The following is a 22,389-nucleotide window of genomic DNA, read 5'->3' on the forward strand; positions in this document are numbered from 1 at the left end:
ACAAGCAGCCAATAAATTAGAATACAGTGGTACCTTGGTTTATGAACTTAATTTGTTCTGGAAGTCCATTCTTAAACCAAAGCATTCTTAAACCAAGGCATGCTTTCCCATAGCAGCAGGGGACTCAATTTACAAATGGAACACACTCAACAGGAAGCGAAGCGTGTTCTTATTCCAAGGCAAAGTTCACAAACCTACTTCAGAGTTTGCAGCATTCTTAATCCAAGTTGTTCATAAACTAAGCTGTTTTTAAACCAAGGTACCACTGCATAAATAAAGAGTTTTAGAGGGGTTCGAAAGCATGTCAAAGTGCAAGTAGATAAATAGGTTCTGCTCTGGCAGGAAGGTAAACGGCATTTCCGTGTGCTGCTCTGGTTCGCCAGAAGCAGCTTTGTCATGCTGGCCACATGACCTGGAAGCTGTACGCTGGCTCCCTCAGCCAATAAAGCGAGATGAGCACCGCAACCCCAGAGTCGGTCACAACTGGACCTAATGGTCCAGGGTCCCTTTACCTTTACTACAGAAAAAACAACAACAGTTCTCTTGGTTGTAGTGAGTTGTGAAATAAAAAGTTGTCATAAAGAGAAAGGGAAGACCCAGCAGTGTTAAGCGAGAACCAGCTTGTAATACTGCAAAGTCAGCTTCAAACAGATTTATTCAATGAAGCGCCCACACAAGATCAGAATTATCTCGAGGTTGTGGGAATAATATAAAAAAGCTAATATTCTCAGAGCTTGTGGTGTCAAAAATGCTCTTTCCCCATGAAGTTGTAGCCTTGTTTCTTATTCCAATTTCATCCCGCATTTCATGATTCTTCATCATCTTGTTGATTTCGTTTCTGTTAGGATAACCAAGAAAATGAAATTATATTGAATTCAATGCTACAACTATTTTCCAGAGGAGACAGCCATGCAATTGAGCAAATACAACACATTTCCCACTGCCTATATTCTCCGAGGAAGAGGAGAGGACAGTAGAGCTGAAACAGATGGAAGGAGAGCAAGAGAGCCCTCTGCAGCAGAGACCTTTGGCAAGAGTGAGGTGCCCCTTTCCCTGGCTGCCTGCCTGGGCAGGGAGGAAAAAGCTAAGGTAAAAGGCGGTGGGCTGAAGGAGGGAATGGCCTGTCCACTTTTGGGTCTGATCCTACCCACCACCAGCATGTGGCCCCAAAGGAGCACAGCTCTCTAGAGGGGCGGGGGGGGGAGGTTTCCCATCCCCGTTCAAAAGCCACAGAGCCAGGAGTATTTGGACATGTTACTTTTTAAAAGTTTGCATAATTTGATATTATCAATGCACACTAAAAACTACATAATTCAAGAGAGGAGAATCAATTATTAGAAGGAACTAACATCAAAGGGCTTTAAAAAAAAGATTTAAAAAAAGACCTCTCATTTAAAGCAGGGAACTGCAGGGGAACTGAACACTAATAATGACTTCCTGGTTAAGTGACATCACCCTTGAAGCTCTTCCATGTTCAATCTAACACTCTCCTCTTCTTCCTGAACTGATGGATGCATCATTAAATGCACATGCTGTTTAGTAACCACTCTCCCCACCCCAGCCACCCCCTACAGCATGTTCTGCAGGGACATAATGAATAGTTCAGTTGAGATTGCTAATGCATCAATGGGCTTGTCGGGTTAATCCAGCAGTTGCATGGAATGGCCTGTCCCAATTTTCATAATGTGACCTTAATAACAAAGGTCACTTTGTAACTCAGCTCCAGTCCTTTCAACTCTTATGAAAGCACTGGGGGAAAAGATCAGCAGGGAAGCTTGCAGCTTTTTTGATAACCCCACAAGCTTTGGAACTAAAGATTTTGTGATCTATAGGCTGACACATCGGAGGCTTTTAAGCTAAACCCTGTGTTCCACCACCAAGAGATCTTCTGTTAAGCTTGAAGGCATGTCCTGTTATTAGATCAACACTAGATTTAATAAGTGTACAGTACAAAATATACAACCTTAAGTAAATGGATGTTCTTTTGGAACAATACATCAGATGGATAAATTTCTTTTGTATTAACTAATGCCCCCCCCTCCACCTGCAACCACCAACAACTGAACAACAAAAAAACACTCAATGAAATGCTAATGATAAGATTTCACTCAATGCCGTTGCCAATTGTTATTTAGACTTTTCCTTCTGCCTGAGGGGTGATATGATTAACCTCGTTAGAATGGCAGGAAATTGACTGATTAAAAGTAAAAACCTCAATGTCTTCCACTGTGTGATCAATATGCCTAATTTGCTGAGAAAAGCTGGAAACCAGTTACCAAATACAGTGGTACCTCGGTTTAAGTGCACAATTGGTTCCGGAAGTCTGTACTTAACCTGAAGCAAACTTCCCCATTGAAAGTAATGGAAAGTGGATTAATCCGTTCCAGACGGTCCACGGAGTACTTAACCAGAAGCGAACTTCCCCATTGAAAGTAATGGAAAGTGGATTAATCCGTTCCAGACGGTCCACGGAGTACTTAACCAGAAGCGAACTTCCCCATTGAAAGTAATGGAAAGTGGATTAATCCGTTCCAGACGGTCCGCAGAGTACTTAACCAGAAGCGAACTTCCCCATTGAAAGTAATGGAAAGTGGATTAATCCGTTCCAGACGGTCCGCGGAGTACTTAAACTGAAAGTACTCAAACCGAGGTGTACTTAAACTGAGGTATGACTGTAGTCAGACTAGGCTTGCAGTCATTCTAAGAACAGAGTCACAAAGTAGTTTGAGGAAAATTTAAGCATAGGGTTGCCATACATCCAGGAATTCCCAGACATGTCCTCTTTGGGGGCTCCTATATGCCCATCCGGGGAGAATTTTACATTTTAAAGCCAAATGTCCTGGATTTTGGGTTTTTTTAAAAAAAAAGAAGTGTGTGGGCAGCTCTGGTTCAGACTTGGGCATGGGCAGCTTGGGCTCGGCAGCAGCAAAGGGGCTATCGGGCGATTGCCCTTGAAATATGGCAACCCTACTTAAGCATAAACACATGCACATTCTCCCAACTTGCCCCTGGAAAGACAGCTTATGAATGGTTTTTGGGGGGAAATTATCAAATTATATTCCCATATTTTCTCCCTGGAAGAGGCAAAAGTAGGTTTTGTGTATTCACCACAAACAGTGGACCCTCCTTCAAATTACATTCACCTCTAAGGAAAATCTACAGTGTTTCTCTAATGTGATTAAGTAATATAGTTTCTACTTTTTTATTCGCAGCCAAGAAATGACAATGTTGTACAAGAGTGGTGGGGAAGAGTAAAGAGTTTTTAACCTCATAAAAACAAAAACAACAGGAGAAATGTCATTTTCAGCATCGCAGTCTATATCAGACAGACCAAAAACAACTCCCTATAATATGTATTTGAAGTATCTCAAGGGCTGTCACATGGAAGAGGAAACAAGCTTGTTTCTCCTGCTCTGGAGGGTAGGACTCGAACCAATGGCTTCAAGTTACAAGGAAGGAGATTCTGACTAAACATCAGCAAGAACTTTCTGACAGTAAGAGCCTTTCCACAGTGGAATAGTCTCCCTCTGGAAATCGTGGACTCTCCTTCCTTGGAGCTTTTTAAACAGTGGCTGAATAGCCATCTGTCTTGGGGGCTTAGCTGAAATTCCTGCATTGCAGGCTGTTGGACTAGATGACCCTTGGGGTCCCTTCCAACTCTACGATTCTATGTTTTGTTTTACTTATTTATTTGATTTTATCCTTAATTTTATTCTGTGAAGCACCCTGAGATCTTATGATGAAGGGTGGTATAGAAATCTAACAAACAAACAAACAAACAAACAAAAATAGCCTTAGCTTTTTTGCTGCTGCATCACACTGCTGACTCAGGTGAAGCTTGTGTTCTACTAGGACCCCCAGATCCTTTTCACATGTATGCTGGATGTGATGGGCTTGACTCTGTCTAGCAAGGCCCTCCTTATGTAAGGAAATGTGGCTTTGCAGCAGCTTAACACACACCACTTCAGAACTGCTGCTCTGAAATGTAGCCTTAATATATTCACAATAATTTAAGTAGGCATTTAAAGACTCCATTCCTGACTACAAAAATGCTGGTGATTTGTGGGTTCTAAATATGCATTCCTTTGTTGAAATGGGCTAGTAAAACCTATATGACTCCTATATACAAAGATGGTATATAGTGACTAAATATTTGCATGTGTCATTTTTCCTGATCATCATGTCGTGTTTTTTTAAAAAAAGTTTGGAAACACTGGATGGCATAATTCAGTTAAAAGTGTTGGAGAGATAAAAATAAAGTCTGTCCAGAGCTTAGGATCTACATTTAGATTGTGAACCTAAAATTTAAAATGTCAAGGCAATGCAACAACTGGGTTGGAGAAGTTGTGCTTGCCAAAATTCTTCCCTCTACACAAAATGACTCTTGTCCCTTATTACACCAGGCAACCAGTACTAAAAAAAACAGGAAGGGCAGAATCTAAATGAAAATAGAGAGACCCTGTAAGAGTATACCAAATATATGATGAAATATAAAAATCACCTAGAATTATATACCTTATTGGTATATAATTTATATAGAATTATATACTTTATTGGCCCGAATATAAGCCACACTTTTTTCCCCCAAATTCGGGCTGTGAAAAGTTAAAGTGTGGCTTATATTCACGACCTTACCACATGGCTCCCCTCCCCCCCCCAGGAAGCAGCCCGGGAGCTCAGGGCATTGGCATGCCGCCCACACACTGCTCCCAAGCCTCCCCCAGCAGCCAGAAAGAAGGGGGAAGCGGGGAGGCCATTGGCAAAGCGGTGCAGCTTCCCCCCCCCCAAGAGCAGCCTGGGAGCGCATGGCAGTGGCATGCAGTCTGCCCGCCCACTACTCCCAAGCCTCCCCTGGCGCCGGCTTGGGGAGTTTGTGCCAGCGTGCTTATTTGCGGGCCGCACCCGCAAATAAGCCATGAATTTTAGAGGTGTGGCTTATTTGTGGGTGCGTCTTATATTTGGGCCAATACGGTATTGTAAAAAATAAAAGAGCTGAAAACAATTTTGATTGAGTCTCACATCACTTGATCAGTGAGCACCATGTGGAAATTAGTCTACAAATAACCTCAACAGATCGACCTCCACCAACAAAACCATTGTATTATCTAATATGACCAGCTTTACAAGAGCCTGTCCTCTCACCCAGCTCATCAGGTGGGAAGGAGACTATCATGAGAAATAAAATGACACATACAGATATGAACTAGCCTCTGAACCAAAGAAGTGCCTGTATGCAGTTACCTTAGATACTTAAAGATATTCTCCTCTGTTAGGAAACTTACTTACCAGTTTGAGCAGGTCAATTAATTTGTGAACATCTTCCCCAGTGGAAAGGTCTACAAAATCTTTGGGCAGCCTGTAGCTGAGATAGGGGCTAGGCTGAACAGTAAGGTTGCTGTTTGTACAACGGAATGACGGATAGTCCTAATAAGGGGAGGCAATAAGCAAGAGATGTCAATTTAAAATCATCATTGTGTGTATCTAATTAGCGCAGTATATTTCAAATTGACAAAAAAAAAGCCTCAAAAGGATCACATTGGGAAGGATCACTCACTTGGTATTTCTACTTTATCAATGGCTTTTTAATACACATTTTAAATTGTATTTTATAAATGTACATTGTTTTACGAAAAAGCCTCAAAATATTGTAGAAGAGTTAGACATTTTGGAAGGACAAAAACAACTGACTTTCCAGAAGGGTCATTTGAAGAATGGAGTTCACTGAGGTGCCCTGCTGGCAGGTTCTGTCCCATAAATGCAGCGGCCTCCACAGCCCCTGTTGGCCTTTGTTTGGCAAGCTGGATGAAGGTGGTCTTGGCCTAGGGGCCTTCAGTTGCCACTTTTTGCTATTAGTGGGAATCAGTACTCTCGCTACATAAGCTCTCAAATACTGATAAAATAATATGGAACTGGAAATATCAACAGTTCAGTTGGAAGACCTGATACAGTGGTGCCTCGACTTACGAATTTAATCCGTTCCGAAGGAACCTTCGTAAGTCGAAAAATTCGTAAGTTGAAAAACGCCATTGGAAACGCGATTTCCCATAGGAATGCATTGGAAACGGATAAATTCGTAAGTTGAAGCAAGCCTATCTAAAAATTCGTAAGTCAAAAAATCCCTATCTAAAACCGCCGTGGTTTTTTTCCGGATGTCGAGACATTCGTAAGCGCGTGACCATTACCCCCATTCGTAAGTTGAAAATTTTGGTTGTCGAGTCGTTCGTAAGTCTAGGTACCACTGTATTATAAAAGAAGCATCCAGTAAGAAATGGAACACTGTTAAATGTACAGTGAGAAAGTCCGTGCATAAAGGTGATGCTTGAAGACTGCTGTTACACATAGAGGTTTTTGTTTTGCCTGGAAAGTGCAATAAAAGCTCAGGATGACAAGCAACTTGGAAAGCAGAACTATCACCAGGAAGGCCTTCTTCAAATTAATCTTGCCTTCCATTTCCAGCTCCCTTAAGTCCAGAACATCAGTGTATATATGCAGAAATTCAAAAAGGAAATTTATGAAAGATACTCCCTCACAACTCCAGCTGCTCAAAATGTAGCAGTGGGAATGAAAGATCAAGGGCCCATTTTATTTGGCTGGAAGTGAACCTACTAAATTGTGAATGAAGATGTGGCAAAAAAGATCGGCTTCATTTGCAAGGATTTTTTTAAAAATGTAAGTAGATGCACAGATATGACACACTAACAGTACATGGACCTTTAGGTTTTGTATGTGCATGCACCCCATTAATTGACACCCTTACTGCTGAGTAGACATCAGAATCCAAATACTGTAGATTTACGTTTCTGGGATACCAAGGGAAGTGGGCCATCTCTACATTCAGTAGAGATTCAGTAGTCCAGGGGTCCCCAAACTAAGGCCTGGGGGCTGGATGCAGCCCAATCACCTTCTAAATCCGGCCCGCAAACAGTCCGGGAATGAGCATGTTTTTACATGAGTAGAATGTGCCCTTTTATTTAAAATGCATCTCTGGATTATTTGTGGGGCATAGGAATTCGTTCATATTTTTTTCCAAAATATAGTCCCGCCCCCCCCCAAGGTCTGAGGGACAGTGGACCGGCCCCCTGCTGAAAAAGTTTGCTGACCCCTGCAGTAGTCCCATCAGCACATACACCTGGAACTGGTAATACTGCAAGATGGCCCTGCCAGAGGATGCTTGTGGATAGTTAATTCTCATTGAGAATCACTTTGAAAAGCAAACCTATGAGCAGAAAACAGACTCTGCCCAGTAGCACTTATTATCTCCGCAGTTCAAAATCAACGGAAAGTCTGTGTATTCATTTAAACAAGACACATAGAATCATAGAGTTGGAAGAGACCACAAGGGCCATCCAGTCCAACCCCCTGCCAATAGCTTCCATAGATGTATGAACACAGCATTTCCAGTCACATCACCATTCCATGTGTTTCCCCCCATCTGTTACCTGTTCCATGGCTCCACCTTCACTCTCGTCATCTTTCAAACCATTTCCAGACCTCAGCTCCTCCCACATGAATAGTAGAGAATCTGTTACCTCGCCAAATGGATTAAAATCAATTAACCACACTCTACCCTGCAAAAGAAAAATAGCAGAAGCAAAACATGTATCTATTTATATAGGACAACATAAAGAAAGCCTTTAAAATGGAATGTGGACACACATGCTTTCCACTAATTTTCATGTGGGGTTCAGTTCATTAACACAATGGCTATCTGATCTGGTGGGGTGGAAGCAAAGCTGGCTAAGGAGGTCAGGAAACACACATTAACAATTAAAACATACGTGGAGGTTGACTTATGAAGGATTGACCTATTTGGTGTCTATAAGCCATGATAGCTACCGGTACATGGCATCTGGATAGCAGGTGCTAATACCAAACAATTGAAGGGAGAGATTTGCCAATTGTGTTATTGAGCTAAGTCTGATCATATAGTCTGCATTGTATAATTCTGAGTGCATGGCTTAGCCACACACACCCATTGCTCTCTTTGCCTCTCTGTGTGCCAAAGGGTAAGCCAGACAGAATGCCCTGCTAAGCTATCAAGGCCGGATGACTGTCTTGTCTGACACTATCAGTCTGACGCACAGAGAACAGGCACTCAAGGCTGCTGGAAGAAGCTACTGGGGTAGCATGAGTCAGCATGTGTTTATGCACAGGACCGGACACAGGAAGATCCTTATATGTACTTGTGACCCCCTTGTGTGCGCACATTTACAGAGGAGGGGGGAAAGGAGCCCAAGAAGTGTATAAGAAGCTTTGCAATTTGTGTTTCTTTACTCTTGTCGTGAGCTGATCACCTTGAATTCTTTCTCTGAATTCAACCCCCGGTGTCATTATTGACTGTCTCTGTCCTGCCTGGGCGCAACTTAAAGGACCCTTAGTAGCTGATAAGGCTACAATAAATTAACACAAAATTGTCCCCACAGAATAATTCATTTGTCCAGCTTAAAATGAATGAAGTTATTGTGAGTTAAAAGAAAAAGGTGAGAAGATTTGATTTGGCAAGGAATACAGTTGCTACAGAATACATTTAAAGAGTTTTAAATAACAATTCTTAGTTCTGCAAATCAACACTTTGATAAAGAACATAAGGCAGGGAACATTCACATGTCATGCTTTGTTGTTGTCGTTTAGTCGTGTCCGACTCTTCGTGACCCCATGGACCATAGCACGCCAGGCACTCCTGTCTTCCACTGCCTCCCGCAGTTTGGTCAAACTCATGTTCGTAGCTTCGAGAACACTGTCCAACCATCTCGTCCTCTGTCGTCCCCTTCTCCTAGTGCCCTCCATCTTTCCCAACATCAAGGTCTTTTCCAAGGATTCTTCACTTCTCATGAGGTGGCCAAAGTATTGGAGCCTCAGCTTCACGATCTGTCCTTCCAGGGAGCACTCAGGGCTGATTTCCTTAAGAATGGATAGGTTTGATCTTCTTTGATCTTCTTGCAGTCCATGGGACTCTCAAGAGTCTCCTCCAGCACCATAATTCAAAAGCATCAATTCTTCGGCGATCAGCCTTCTTTATGGTCCAGCTCTCACTTCCATACATCACTACTGGGAAAACCATAGCTTGAACTATACGGACCTTTGTCGGCAAGGTGATGTCTCTGCTTTTGAAGATGCTGTCTAGGTTTGTCATTGCTTTTCTCCCAAGAAGCAGGCGTCTTTTAATTTCGTGACTGCTGTCACCATCTGCAGTGATCAAGGAGCCCAAGAAAGTAAAATCTCTCACTGCCTCCATTTCTTCCCCTTCTATTTGCCAGGAGGTGATGGGACCAGTGGCCATGATCTTGGTTTTTTTGATGTTGAGCTTCAGACCATATTTTGCGCTCTCCTCTTTCACCCTCATTAAAAGGTTCTTTAATTCCTCCTCACTTTCTGCCATCAAGGTTGTGTCATCTGAGGTTGTTGATATTTCTTCCGGCAATCTTAATTCCGGCTTGGGATTCATCCAGTCCAGCCTTTCGCATGATGAATTCTGCATATAAGTTAAATAAGCAGGGAGACAATATACAACCTTGTCGTACTCCTTTCCCAATTTTGAACCAATCAGTTGTTCCATATCCAGTTCTAACTGTAGCTTCTTGTCCCACATAGAGATTTCTCAGGAGACAGATGAGGTGATCAGGCACTCCCATTTCTTTAAGAACTTGCCATAGTTTGCTGTGGTCGACACAGTCAAAGGCTTTTGCATAGTCAATGAAGCAGAAGTAGACCTTTTTCTGGAACTCTCTAGCTTTCTCCATAATCCAGCGCATGTTTGCTATTTGGTCTCTGGTTCCTCTGCCCCTTCGAAATCCAGCTTGCACTTCTGGGAGTTCTCAGTCCACATACTGCCTAAGCCTGCCTTGTAGAATCTTAAGCATAACCTTGCTAGCGTGTGAAATGAGCGCAATTGTGCGGTAGTTGGAGCATTGGGAAATAAACAAGATGAACTTGAGCTCTTGGTACAGCAAACTAAATATGACATAATAGGCATCACAGAAACCTGGTGGGATGAGTCTCATGACTGGAATGTAGTAATAGAGGGATACAATCTATTTAAGAGAAATAGACCAAACAGGAAAGGAGGAGGAGTAGCTTTATATGTTAGGGATATGTATACCTGTGAAGAGATCCAGGATTTAAAACTTCAAAGCCAAATTGAGAGTATCTGGGTCAAAATTAAGGGAGAGAAAAACAACAGTGATCTCATTGTGGGAGTTTACTATAGATCCCCAAGCCAAACTGAGGACACAGATGATGCCTTCCTGGAACAGATGGCCAAGCATTCCAAAGGAAGTGAGATAGTAGTAATGGGGGATTTCAACTATCCTGATATTTGTTGGATGTCAAACTCAGCCAAGAGCATAAGGTCGAACAGATTCCTCACTGGCCTTGCAGACAACTTCATTGTCCAGAAAGTGGGAGAAGCAACAAGAGGATCAGCCATTTTAGATCTGGTCCTAACCAATAGTGATGACTTGGTTAGTGGGGTAGAAGTGGCAGGATCATTAGGTGGGAGTGACCATGCTCTTCTGGAGTTTATTATCCAGCGGAAAGGAGCCACCAAGCATACTAAGGTCCAAATTCTAGACTTTAAGAAAGCCAACTTCAGAAAACTTAGGGAAACGCTGGGTGAAATCCCATGGACAGTAATACTAAAAGGGAAGGGAGTTTATGATGGTTGGGAGTTTGTTAAAAGGGAGATATTAAAAGCACAACTTCAGGCAATACCAATGAGACGGAAACATGGAAGGTGCCTAAAGAAGCCAGGCTGGCTATCTAAAGAACTTTTGACTGAGTTAAGATTTAAAAGGGATATGTACAAAAAATGGAAAAGGGGGGAAATCTCCAGAGAGGAATTCAAACATATAGCCAGCACGTGTAGAGACAAAGTCAGAAAAGCTAAAGCACAGAATGAACTCAGGCTCGCTAGAGAGGTTAAAAGCAACAAAAAGGGCTTTTATGGGTATGTCCGTAGCAAAAGGAAAAACAAGGAAACAGTGGGGTCACTCAGAGGAGAAGATGGTGAAATGCAAACAGGGGACAGAGAAAGGGCAGAACTCCTCAATGCCTTCTTTGCCTCAGTCTTCTCCAAGAAAGAAAACAACGCCCGACCTGAAGAATATGGAGCAGATGATTCAGCAGGGGAAACACAGCCCAGAATAAGTAAGGAGGTAGTACAAGAATACTTGGCTAGTTTAGATGTATTCAAGTCTCCAGGGCCAGATGAACTACATCCAAGAGTATTAAAAGAACTGGCAGAGGTGATTTCAGAACCACTGGCAATAATCTTTGAAAATTCCTGGAGAACAGGCGAAGTTCCAGCAGACTGGAGGAGGGCAAATGTTGTCCCTATTTTCAAAAAGGGGAAAAGAGAGGACCCAAACAATTACCGCCCAGTCAGCCTGACATCAATACCAGGAAAGATTCTAGAGCAGATCATTAAGCAGTCTGTGAGCACCTAGAAAGAAACTCTGTGATCACTAAAAGTCAGCATGGGTTCCTGAAAAATAAGTCATGTCAGACTAATCTGATCTCATTTTTTGACAGAATTACAAGCCTGGTAGATGAAGGGAACGCTGTGGATGTAGCCTATCTTGATTTCAGCAAGGCCTTTGACAAGGTGCCCCATGATATTCTTGTAAAGAAGCTGGTAAAATGTGGGCTAGACAATGCTACCATTCAGTGGATTTGTAACTGGCTTACTGACCGAACCCAAAGGGTGCTCATCAATGGCTCCTCCTCATCCTGGAGAGTAGTGACTAGTGGGGTGCCACAGGGTTCTGTCTTGGGCCCAGTCTTGTTCAACATCTTTATCAATGACTTGGATGATGGGCTTGAGGGCATCCTGAGCAAGTTTGCAGATGACACCAAATTGGGAGGGGTGGCTAACACCCCAGAGGACAGGATCACACTTCAGAATGACCTTAACAGATTAGACAACTGGGCCAAAGCAAACAAGATGAATTTTAACAAGGAGAAATGTAAAGTACTACACTTGGGCAAAAAAAATGAAAGGCACAAATACAGGATGGGAGACACCTGGCTTGAGAGCAGTACATGTGAAAAGGATCTAGGAGTCTTGGTAGACCACAAACTTGACATGAGTCAGCAGTGTGATGCAGCAGCTAAAAAAGCCAATGCAATTCTGGGCTGCATCAATAGGAGTATAGCATCTAGATCAAGGGAAGTAATAGTACCACTGTATTCTGCTCTGGTCAGACCTCACCTGGAGTACTGTGTCCAGTTCTGGGCACCACAGTTCAAGAAGGATACTGAGAAGCTGGAACGTGTCCAGAAGAGGGCAACCAAAATGGTCAAAGGCCTGGAAACGATGCCTTATGAGGAACGGCTTAGGGAGCTGGGTATGTTTAGCCTGGAGAAGAGAAGGTTAAGGGGTGATATGATAACCATGTTCAAATATATAAAAGGATGTCATATAGAGGAGGGAGAAAGGTTGTTTTCTGCTGCTCCAGAGAAGCGGACACGGAGCAACAGATTCAAACTACAAGAAAGAAAATTCCACCTAAACATTAGGAAGAACTTCCTGACAGTAAGAGCTGTTCGGCAGTGGAATTTGCTGCCAAGGAGTGTGGTGGAGTCTCCTTCTTTGGAGGTCTTTAAGCAGAGGCTTGACAGCCATCTGTCAGGAATGCTTTGATGGTGTTTCCTGCTTGGCAGGGGGTTGGACTGGATGGCCCTTGTGGTCTCTTCCAACTCTATGATTCTATGATTCTATGATTCTTTGGCACTGCCCTTCTTTGGAATTGGGATGTAGACTGATCTTCTCCAATCCTCTGGCCATTGCTGAGTTTTCCAAACTTGCTGGCAAATTGGGTGTAGCACCTTAACAGCACCATCTTTTAAAATTTTAAATAGTTCAGCTGGAATATCATCACTTCCACTGGCCTTGTTATTAGCAATGCTTTCTAAGGCCCATTTGACTTCACTCTCCAAGATGTCTGGCTCAAGGTCAGCAACCACACTACCTGAGGTGTACGAGACCTCCATATCTTTCTGGTATAATTCCTCTGTGTATTCTTGCCACCTCTTCTTGATGTCTTCTGCTTCTGTTAGGTCCTTACCACTTTTGTCCTTGATTATGGTAATCTTTGTACGAAATGTTCCTTTCATATCTCCAATTTTCTTGAACAGATCTCTGGTTTTCCCCATTCTATTGTTTTCCTCTATTTCTTTGCATTGCTCATTTAAGAAGACCCTCTTGTCATGCTAGCCTTGGTTTAAGGAGATCTCTTCAAGCAAAAACAAGCTGCAGCAAGCCTCAGCCTTCCACAACCCCACTCCCCTCTCCTTTCTGCACAACTGGGCTTACTTTGTAAAGTAAGCTAGGTTCCAAAGAAGCAGCCAGCAGGACCCCGAAGGGATTTATGTTTTTCAAACAGCAGTTTCTCCTACTGCACAGCAAACTGCTTCTGAAACTGAGAGGAAAAATTAAAATCTGCCTATAGTGTGGCGTTCCAAGAAAAAATGAAAAATCCCACTGGGAACTCACAGAGTCCAATGTGCCTGAAGCAGCAACTTAGATATGTACTCTTCATACTTATTGATGGGGACCCTGCATAATATCATTGCAACTCTGTTTTATTACTGTACACTATCACTTTTTTTTTGAAAAGCAGAATGAAATACTGCTTTGCCAAGGAGACCGTAGTCAAAAATTTACACAGAATAAAAATAATAAAGCATTCCAAACCAAAGGGTTGACTTACCATGCTGTCCCTGTAGATATCAAACACAACTATAAAGATTAAAAAGGAAAGGGGAGGGGAGGGGAAGAGGCAAGATTAATAGGTTTAGTAAGCCAAAAGTGAAAGCAACCTCCCATTTTATGCTTTTAGGCCGCCTTAGAACTGAAGGTGCTCGCCTTATGTTACACTGAAGCAAACATGAATTCTTCCGGTGCTGTGAGATGTGTTGGGCCAAGCAGGAGGAGGGCACACTCCACCTCTTCCCATAAACCTCATCCTTCCCAGAAAACTAGGACAACTGAAAACACAATCCAAACCCCCAATCCAGCACGCGTGGGGAGGGGGAGCTCGTACGGGGCAGACCTCCCCGTCATCCAGCCCCAAATGGTCTCCACCTGCCGAGTGGCATCACTCCACTGGCATGAAACGCCCTGGCTCTTGCCATTGATGAGCTCCTCTCTAGCAGCAGTCCCTGGGAAGCCCCCAAACAGGGCATTCTGTAGGAGGGAACGAGGCTGCCCTAGAGCTGCATGAGTGATGGGCCTGTGGATATGGCGACAGCTACTCTGCTGGATTGCTTTGCCAGTGTGGGACCCTTCCTTGTCGCCTGGGGCTTCTCCTGCTATTGCGGTGGCAAAGTAAAGAGCCCTACTGCAAGATGGAGCCGCAAAACTTTTTAAGCAGTTCAGACCCTCTACACGCTGGATTGAATGTAGTCCATTTTCCCTGTACAGTATTTTTATAGTATGGTTGCTTAAAGTGGATTTATGCATTTTACAGATACCTATGACATATTAAAAGGGACGCGGGTGGCGGTGTGGTCTAAACCACAGAGCCTAGGGCTTGCTGATTAGAAGGTCAGCGGCTCAAATCCCCGCGACAGGGTGAGCTCCCGTTGCTCGGTCCCAGCTCCTGCCCACCTAGCAGTTCGAAAGCACATCAAAGTGCAAGTAGATAAATAGGTACCACTGCGGCAGGAAGGTAAACAGTGTTTCTGTGCGCTGCTCTGGTTTCGCCAGAAGCGGCTTAGTCATGCTGGCTACATGACCCGGAAAAACTGTCTGCAGAAGCGGACAAACACCAGCTCCCTCAGCCTTTAAAGCGAGATGAGCGCTGCAACCCCAGAGTTGTTTGCGACTGGACTTAACTATCAGGGGCCCCTTTGTCTTTACCTTTATGACATGTGTGCTGCCTTGAGAGGCTCGTTTCACACCAATGTATGGTTAAAATTAGTATTTCTGTACACACATTCCCCTACATCACAGGGTTCAGCTTGTATAGTTTTCCAAATTCAAAAATCAATTCCAAATTAAGTGATTAAAAAGCACTACTTTTCTTTAGTGAAGAGTATCAATTTTTCAACCTTAGTTTGGATTTAATGAAATAGCATTCATTAAAGCTGAAGAGCAAATGAGACATCTCCATTCAAGGAAGATGGAAACACTTCTGCCCTTAAACTACTTTACCTCATAAAAACTGAATAAAATAATCTAGGGATGTAAATTTCACTCTAACAAACTGCATGAGCACATGGGAGAAGAACCTGTACAATGTGAAACAAGCAAAGTCTATAGAGCTTCTTGGGAAACTTCTCACAGGGCAAAAGAAGCAAACCAAATTTGAATAAAAAGCAACTTGCCTCTTCAGCTATGTAAATGGCTGCAGGTGGAACTTTAAAAGATACCTCTGGGTGCACGTAGAATTCTGCTTCCACCCCACAGGTGTTCCTAGTTTTGTAAGACTGTAGCCCTAACAACTTTTAATCAAAAAACTTCCAGATAAGTCCCCAAAATCTATTTAAATAAAACTCTTTAGCTTCTAAAAAGCACCCGTTCCTTTCTATTGTTAGCTCTAAGAATACTTACAGTCTTCATCAAAAAACTTATACTGGATGTGTTTCTTGAAAAACTCTTGTATGAGTCTACAGATCTCTTCTTTTTGTTTTGAGATGTGCTCATAATATTGAGTGTAGTCTCGCTGAGATATACCTGTCAGGAGAATTACATCAGTCATCCATAGCTAATGTATTATTCAATTAGAAGGCAAACTTGTTGGTTGAATTAGATCAAGCTGTCTGAAATACGCTTGCTGTGATGTTTCTTTCACAGACAAAAAACAAGAGAATGCTCACTGCTTAGTCGTTCTCCTTGCTAACATCATCATTCAGAAAGGCTTCTGACAGAACTTTTGAAAACAAATTCCATGGGATGCAATTGACCATGTTAGCTGGATTGTTTTCTTAAATAATCTTTTTTTATGAAGCAATAAATTATGGCATTTGGGACTACTGCTAAAATAAAATAAAATATTGTATATTTTGTACTGTGACTTCCTCAGAGTTACTTGGATTCCAGCATGATTTCAAAACTATTTTACAAAAACATAAAATATTTTAATAAGATAGTGGTACCAAAGCAGAGGCAATTGTTATTTCAAGCCTAACAACAGCTGCATGGGCTTGGTTGGGATGAAGAGACACTAATGGGACCACGGACTTTCATAACCTAGCCCAACAAGCTAGCCACAGTACTGCCCTGGAAGGAGGGGCTAGCTGTCTGGCTCAGTTGTTTTCCCTTTACTTTCGCCAGTTGCCAGAAAAGGGGAACCTGTACTCCCCACGAACCAAACCTGTACTCCCCACGAACCAGAGTTGTTGTTGGACTGTGGCTCCTATAATTACTGACCCCTGTGTGAGCATTTTCACCCCTCCCATTCTGAAAATCTGGTGATATCTGCTGTTGGGAGGGAACAGTTAGGAATTGTTACTTTGTTGTTTTTCATTCCTGACTCTGCTCTCTGCTGTGTGCTGTGTGCAGTTTAATATCTTCTGTAGACAAGATGGCTAAGTGAGAGGCTGTAACACTCACAAAGCCAGATCTGTAAATATGCAGTAGTTAATAGAAATAAATGAGGAATGTTTTGAAACCTCTACAAATGCTTCTGCTGTTCACTGCTGATTTGGTGCTCATAAAGCCCAGTTATGAGTCCATGATTCCCGGGTGTATGCTGAAGGTGTTCCAGACGTCCTGCCCAGGCATAGGGGCCTAAGAAGACCTGGACAGATCCTGGCATTTACCCACATATGGTAGCAGGCGGATGGTTGCTGGTAGCAGACTGGTGGTTGCAGATGGCTATTGATGGTTGGATAATTGGATGTTTCTGATCCATTTCCATCTGATGCTGCACATCGGAGTTGAGCTGTGAGCTGAAGCTGTTTTTCAAGCTGCTGTTTGATTTACAGAAAGGTATGTTGCTGGCTGCCAGGAAGACAGCAGAGACGCTTTTCCAGTTTGCCTGTTAATTGTGCTGAGTGGGGAGAGAAGTTGCTGAGAGAGTCAAGAGTATTTGGGGTGCATGAAGGGAAGTGTCTTGCTGTTAACTAAACACAGGCATGGCTTCTGCACATTCTGGCCAGATGTCTCTATCTTTTCCTCTCCTTACACCAGAGACCTATCCTACATGGCAGGTCAAAATGAAAGCACTTTTACAAAGGGAAAAGCTTTACCATATTATAGAAGATGACCCCCCTAATGAGGATGATGATGGATGGCCAGCGTGGCATGAGGCAGACATGAGAGCCAGGGGGACAATTATTCTGAGTGTCCAGGACCAGTTGTTGGTCAATTTGGAGAACCAGCAGACTGCACGGGCTGTTTGGAATAAACTTCGAGATATGCATCTAAGACAAAATGCAGGATCCAGTGTGCTTTTCTTTAAAAAGCTGTGTAGGCTGGAATTGCAGAAAGATGGTGATTTGCCCAGCCATCTAGCCCAATTAAAACGTCTCAGACAGGATCTTGTCCAGCGAGACTTAAATATTTCAGAAGCTGTTTTTGCAATGCTTATCATAAACAGTTTGGATGAATCTTATGATGCTGTAGCTGCTCAATTGTCGTCTTTGCCCAATGACCGTCTAACAGAAGATTATGTGTCTAGCGTGCTCTTGAATGAGTGGGATCGCAGACAGACTGCTAGAGAAAGCAGGGACAAGGCTGTTGGAAATGCCTACAAGCCTTCAACAGGGGAAAGTGAAAGTGTTGCAAAAGCTCTTAAAATGCGCCGCTGTTTTTCTTGCGGAGAGGTCGGCCATTTTAAAAATCAGTGTAAAAACTCTTCAAAGAAGAAGGGCAACTTCAAAGGCAAAGGGGGAGGAGGCCGAAAACCCCAAGGGCCAGCTGCATCAAAGGCTTTGATTTCACGCAGTTCTAATCAACTCACACGTTCTGTTTTTGTTGTCGACTCAGGAGCCACAAGGCACGTGGCCAATGATAAAAATCTCTTTCTTCATCTTGAGAAACAGGGAGGAGCAATTCATCAAGCGGATGGAACGACTATTAAAAGTTTGGCTCAGGGAACGGTTTCTTTGCAGAGCCTTAATGCAACAGTTAAAAATGTTATGTATGCTCCTCATTTGCAGGATAATCTCTTGAGTGTTTCTCAGCTAGACGCTCAAGGATTTAAAGTGGTGTTTGCAAACTCTCGGTGTGAAATTCTTCGAGACAACAAACTCATTCTTTATGCTAAGTGTGTTGATGGTTTATATGTATTGCCTTTTGTTACAGGTACAGCTGCTGGAGCAACTAAAGAAACTGAAAAGGCGTGCTGTAATATATCAGTAGATAAGAATGAGAAATTGCATAACCATTGTATTCATGATTATCATCGTTTGTTTGGTCATTTGCATTTCCAGGCAGTAGGTAAAATGCAAAATATGGTTGAGGGCATGAAAGTTCAAAAGTGTCCTTATCATATGAAATGTGTCTCATGTGCAGAGAACAAAATTAAGCAAGCTCCCAAAGGTACAAAATCTGGGAGGGAGGTTAAGAAACCTTATGAGATTGTGCATGCAGACTTGGTTGGACCTCTAGCGCTCTCTAGAGGAAACTCATGTTATTTTTTGGTTCTGATAGATGCCTATTCTAGATATGTTTGGGTCTATATGTTACAAAAGAAGTCTGAAGCCTTCTCTAAGTTTCAAAAATTTTGTGCATGGCTCAGGAATGTTCACGATGAGCATGTACGTTGTCTTTTCACTGACAGGGGTGGAGAATTTTGTTCAGAACAGTTTGAAAACTTTACTGCAGAACAGGGCATAGAGCACATGACTGCCACGCCCAGATCTCCATGGCAGAATGGTTTATGTGAAAGAGTAAACCAGACCTTGCAACAAGGAATTAAAACTCTGTTGCATGATTCAGGCCTACCCAACCCCTTTTGGGCTGAAGCTCTATCGTGTTTCACCTATATTTACAACCGCAGATATCAATCAGCCATTGATTGCACCCCATACGAAATGCTGTTCAAAAGGAAACCGTTTGTAAAACATTTAAAAATTTTCGGTTCTGAAGTTTGGGTGCATACTCTGCAAGGTGACAAATTGAGCAAATCTGGTCAACATGGCATTTTTCTAGGTTATGAAAAAGGTTCTTATCGTGTGCTGATGACAGACACAAACACAATTAGGCTGACCAGAAGCATGGATTGTAATCCAAAATGGGACAAAGTTGGCATTTTTCAATGTCATCCCATTTCAGATGATGAGGTGGTGAAACCAATTAACAAAGAGGCAAAACCTGTAATTGATGCTGATGGTAGCACAGATTCTGACACTGATACAGATGATCAGAATGAAAAGACCTCTTTTAAGAAATCAGATGGGTCTGACACTGATCTAGAGGTAGAATCTTTGCCAGATACAGGTCACCATTCTCCCAAGGAGGAGGAACCAGACCCAGAGGATCCCAGAGTATTGCGTAGATCTGAGAGAACTACCAAGGGACAAGCACCTAAACGATTTTCTAAAGAATTTGCTAAAGCTGCTATTTCAGATATGGCTGCCACTAGCAATCCAAACTCAGTTTTTGAACCAACTAACTACAAAGAGGTTCAAAATTTACCTGAAAAAGATGCCGAACCTTGGCTTAATGCCATGAAAGCTGAATTGAATTCCCTAAAGCAAAATGACACGTGGGAATTGGTTCCAGTAGAACCAGGCATGAAACTTGTAGACAGCAGGTGGATTTACAAAACCAAGACTGATCAGACTGGTAAAGTGGTCAGATATAAAGCCAGATTAGTTGCACGTGGTTTTTCTCAAGTTCCTGATCAGGACTATCATGAGACATATTCACCGACAGTCAAATTTGAGACAGTTAGGCTGTTGATGAAAATTGCTGCAGAAGAGGGCATGACCATATCTCATCACGACGTAAATACTGCGTTTTTGTACGGAATTCTCAATGAGAGTATTTACATGTCACCGCCAGACGGAGTGCAGATAAAAAAGGGAATGGTGTGTAAATTAAAAAAATCCCTGTATGGTCTAAAACAAAGTGCTCGATGCTGGCACACTAAGCTGACAGAAGTGCTGTTTTCCTTAGGTTTCCAGCAAGGAAAGGCTGATTCTTGTGTTTTTGTTAAAGAATCTAACCAGCACAAATTGTACTGCATTTGTTTTGTGGATGATATTTTGTTTTTCTGGAAGGATGCAAATATTTACAAAACCACTCTTGCAAAACTGCAAAAGCATTTTGATATGAAAGACCTAGGGGAAGTCAGCAATTATCTCTCACTGGAAGTAGAGAGAAATAAGCAAGGTGATGTTTTGCTGCATCAATCACGTAAGATCAATGATGTGATTGAAAAATTAAATCTGACAGATGCCAATTCTGTAGACACCCCCATGGTCACAGGGTACCAACATGATACTAATGCTAATGTTTTTCCTGACACTACATTGTTCAGAAGTGTTTTGGGTAAACTTAGTTTTATAGCAAGGTGCACAAGACCAAACATTGCTGTTAGCGTAAATTTGCTCAGCAGATATGTAAATCAACCTACAGTGCAAGACTGGAAGGCACTGAAACGCATAGTTAGGTATTTAAAAGGCACTATGCATTACAGGTTGAAGCTTACTAGCCAAAAATCTGGAGGTCTTGAGATCTATGCCGATGCCAGTTTTGGTAGTGATACAACTGATGGCAAGAGCACCTCAGGTGTGTGTTATTTGTACAATCAGTGCCTATTTGATTGGTCTTGTAAGAAACAGGCAACAATAAGCATGAGTTCATGTGAAGCAGAACTCAACGCTTTAAATTTTTCCCTCATGAATGTAGAGTGGTTGTTGCAACTATGTGAGGATATGAGAGTAAAAATTTGTTGTCCAGTTCAAGTTTATCAGGACAACAAAGCCTGCATAGAACTAATCCATTCAGAAGGGTGCAAGCAAAGAACAAAACATTTGCTAATCAAATTGCACCGTGCCAGAGAATGCATTCAGAAAGGAGTTGTAAAAGTCTCATATATGCCAGGGAAAGAAATACCTGCTGATGCTTTGACTAAAGCTGTTAATAAGGAACAACTTGGTATATATGTAAAGAAATTGCTTTTGTGCTAGATTTTCATAATGGTCAGAATGAAAAGGGGGAGGTTGTGAGCATTTTCACCCCTCCCATTCTGAAAATCTGGTGATATCTGCTGTTGGGAGGGAACAGTTAGGAATTGTTACTTTGTTGTTTTTCATTCCTGACTCTGCTCTCTGCTGTGTGCTGTGTGCAGTTTAATATCTTCTGTAGACAAGATGGCTAAGTGAGAGGCTGTAACACTCACAAAGCCAGATCTGTAAATATGCAGTAGTTAATAGAAATAAATGAGGAATGTTTTGAAACCTCTACAAATGCTTCTGCTGTTCACTGCTGATTTGGTGCTCATAAAGCCCAGTTATGAGTCCATGATTCCCGGGTGTATGCTGAAGGTGTTCCAGACGTCCTGCCCAGGCATAGGGGCCTAAGAAGACCTGGACAGATCCTGGCATTTACCCACACCCTGCCCATGCTAGCAGGGGTCCATGGGAACTGGTGGTCCAACATTTGGATGTACACAATCTCTCTTTACTTGAGAAATATTGGGATGCTGCACTTGCTCTAAACCAGTCCAGGAAATCATTTAAATGAAATGAAGAGCTACACCTGTTGCAGAGAGAAAACATTCAGTTCTTTGCTGCAGCAACTGCATGAGTCACCTGGAAATCACTGTTATCTATCCTAGTCTAGACAGCCTGAACTGCAAAGCTGAACTACAGTGAGTCTACCAGAATGTCTCGAAGTGGACAGCTCAGTCAGTAGAGCAGGAGACTCTTAATCTCAGGGTCGTGGGTTCAAGTCCCACATTGGGTGAAAGATTCCTGCACGGTAGGGGGTCGACCAGATGGCGCTTGTGGTCCCTTCCAACTCTACAATTCTATGAACACTCTTGACAAGGTAGCACTCTGTCTTTTACTCACTAATAATAGACACGAAAACATACATAACTCATATTCATATGGCTCAGATAATGCAGGACTAAAACTGTCACCATCTTCTACTAGCATCATATAACCATATTTGATATTACGGGAAATGATGTACAGTGGTACCTTGGAAGTCGAACAGAATCCGTTCCGGAAGTCTGTTCGACTTCCAAAATGTTTGGAAACCAAGGCACGGCTTCCAATTGGCTGCAGGAAGCTCCTGCAGCCAACTGGAAGCCGTGGAAGCTGGGTTGGACGTTTGGGTTCCAAAGAACGTTCGCAAACCGGAACACTCACTTCTGGGTTTGTGGCATTTGGGAGCCAAAACATTAGATTCGCAAGGCGTTCATCAACCAAGGTACAACTGTATTGTTGATTTGTATCTTTGCTTGTTTCATTGTAATACTTTGTTGT

The 22,389-nt window shown here is 42.6% G+C and overlaps 1 protein-coding gene across 6 annotated transcripts in view; it reads right to left on the reverse strand.

The window, feature by feature from the left end:
- Nucleotides 1-637: 637 nt before the first annotated feature.
- Nucleotides 638-22,389, reverse strand: part of CDC123 (cell division cycle 123) — a 40,718-nt gene continuing 18,966 nt past the window's right edge. For 3 of the 6 annotated variants that reach the window (XM_035128026.3, XM_035128025.3, XM_060279485.2), the window contains exons 10-14: nucleotides 15,554-15,676; nucleotides 13,710-13,738; nucleotides 7,440-7,568; nucleotides 5,287-5,424; nucleotides 638-838 (exon numbers count right to left, since the gene is read on the reverse strand). In XM_035128026.3, the coding sequence (XP_034983917.1) occupies nucleotides 806-838; nucleotides 5,287-5,424; nucleotides 7,440-7,568; nucleotides 13,710-13,738; nucleotides 15,554-15,676 (452 nt within the window). In that variant the 3' untranslated portion in view covers nucleotides 638-805. The remainder of the gene's footprint in view (nucleotides 839-5,286; nucleotides 5,425-7,439; nucleotides 7,569-13,709; nucleotides 13,739-15,553; nucleotides 15,677-22,389) is intronic. The other 3 variants (XM_088676962.1, XM_035128029.3, XM_088676963.1) reach the window with 1 other exon arrangement.

This window comes from Zootoca vivipara, chromosome 9, assembly GCF_965207765.1.
Source record: "Zootoca vivipara chromosome 9, rZooViv2.hap1.1, whole genome shotgun sequence".
Classification (NCBI taxonomy): Eukaryota; Metazoa; Chordata; class Lepidosauria; order Squamata; family Lacertidae; genus Zootoca; species Zootoca vivipara.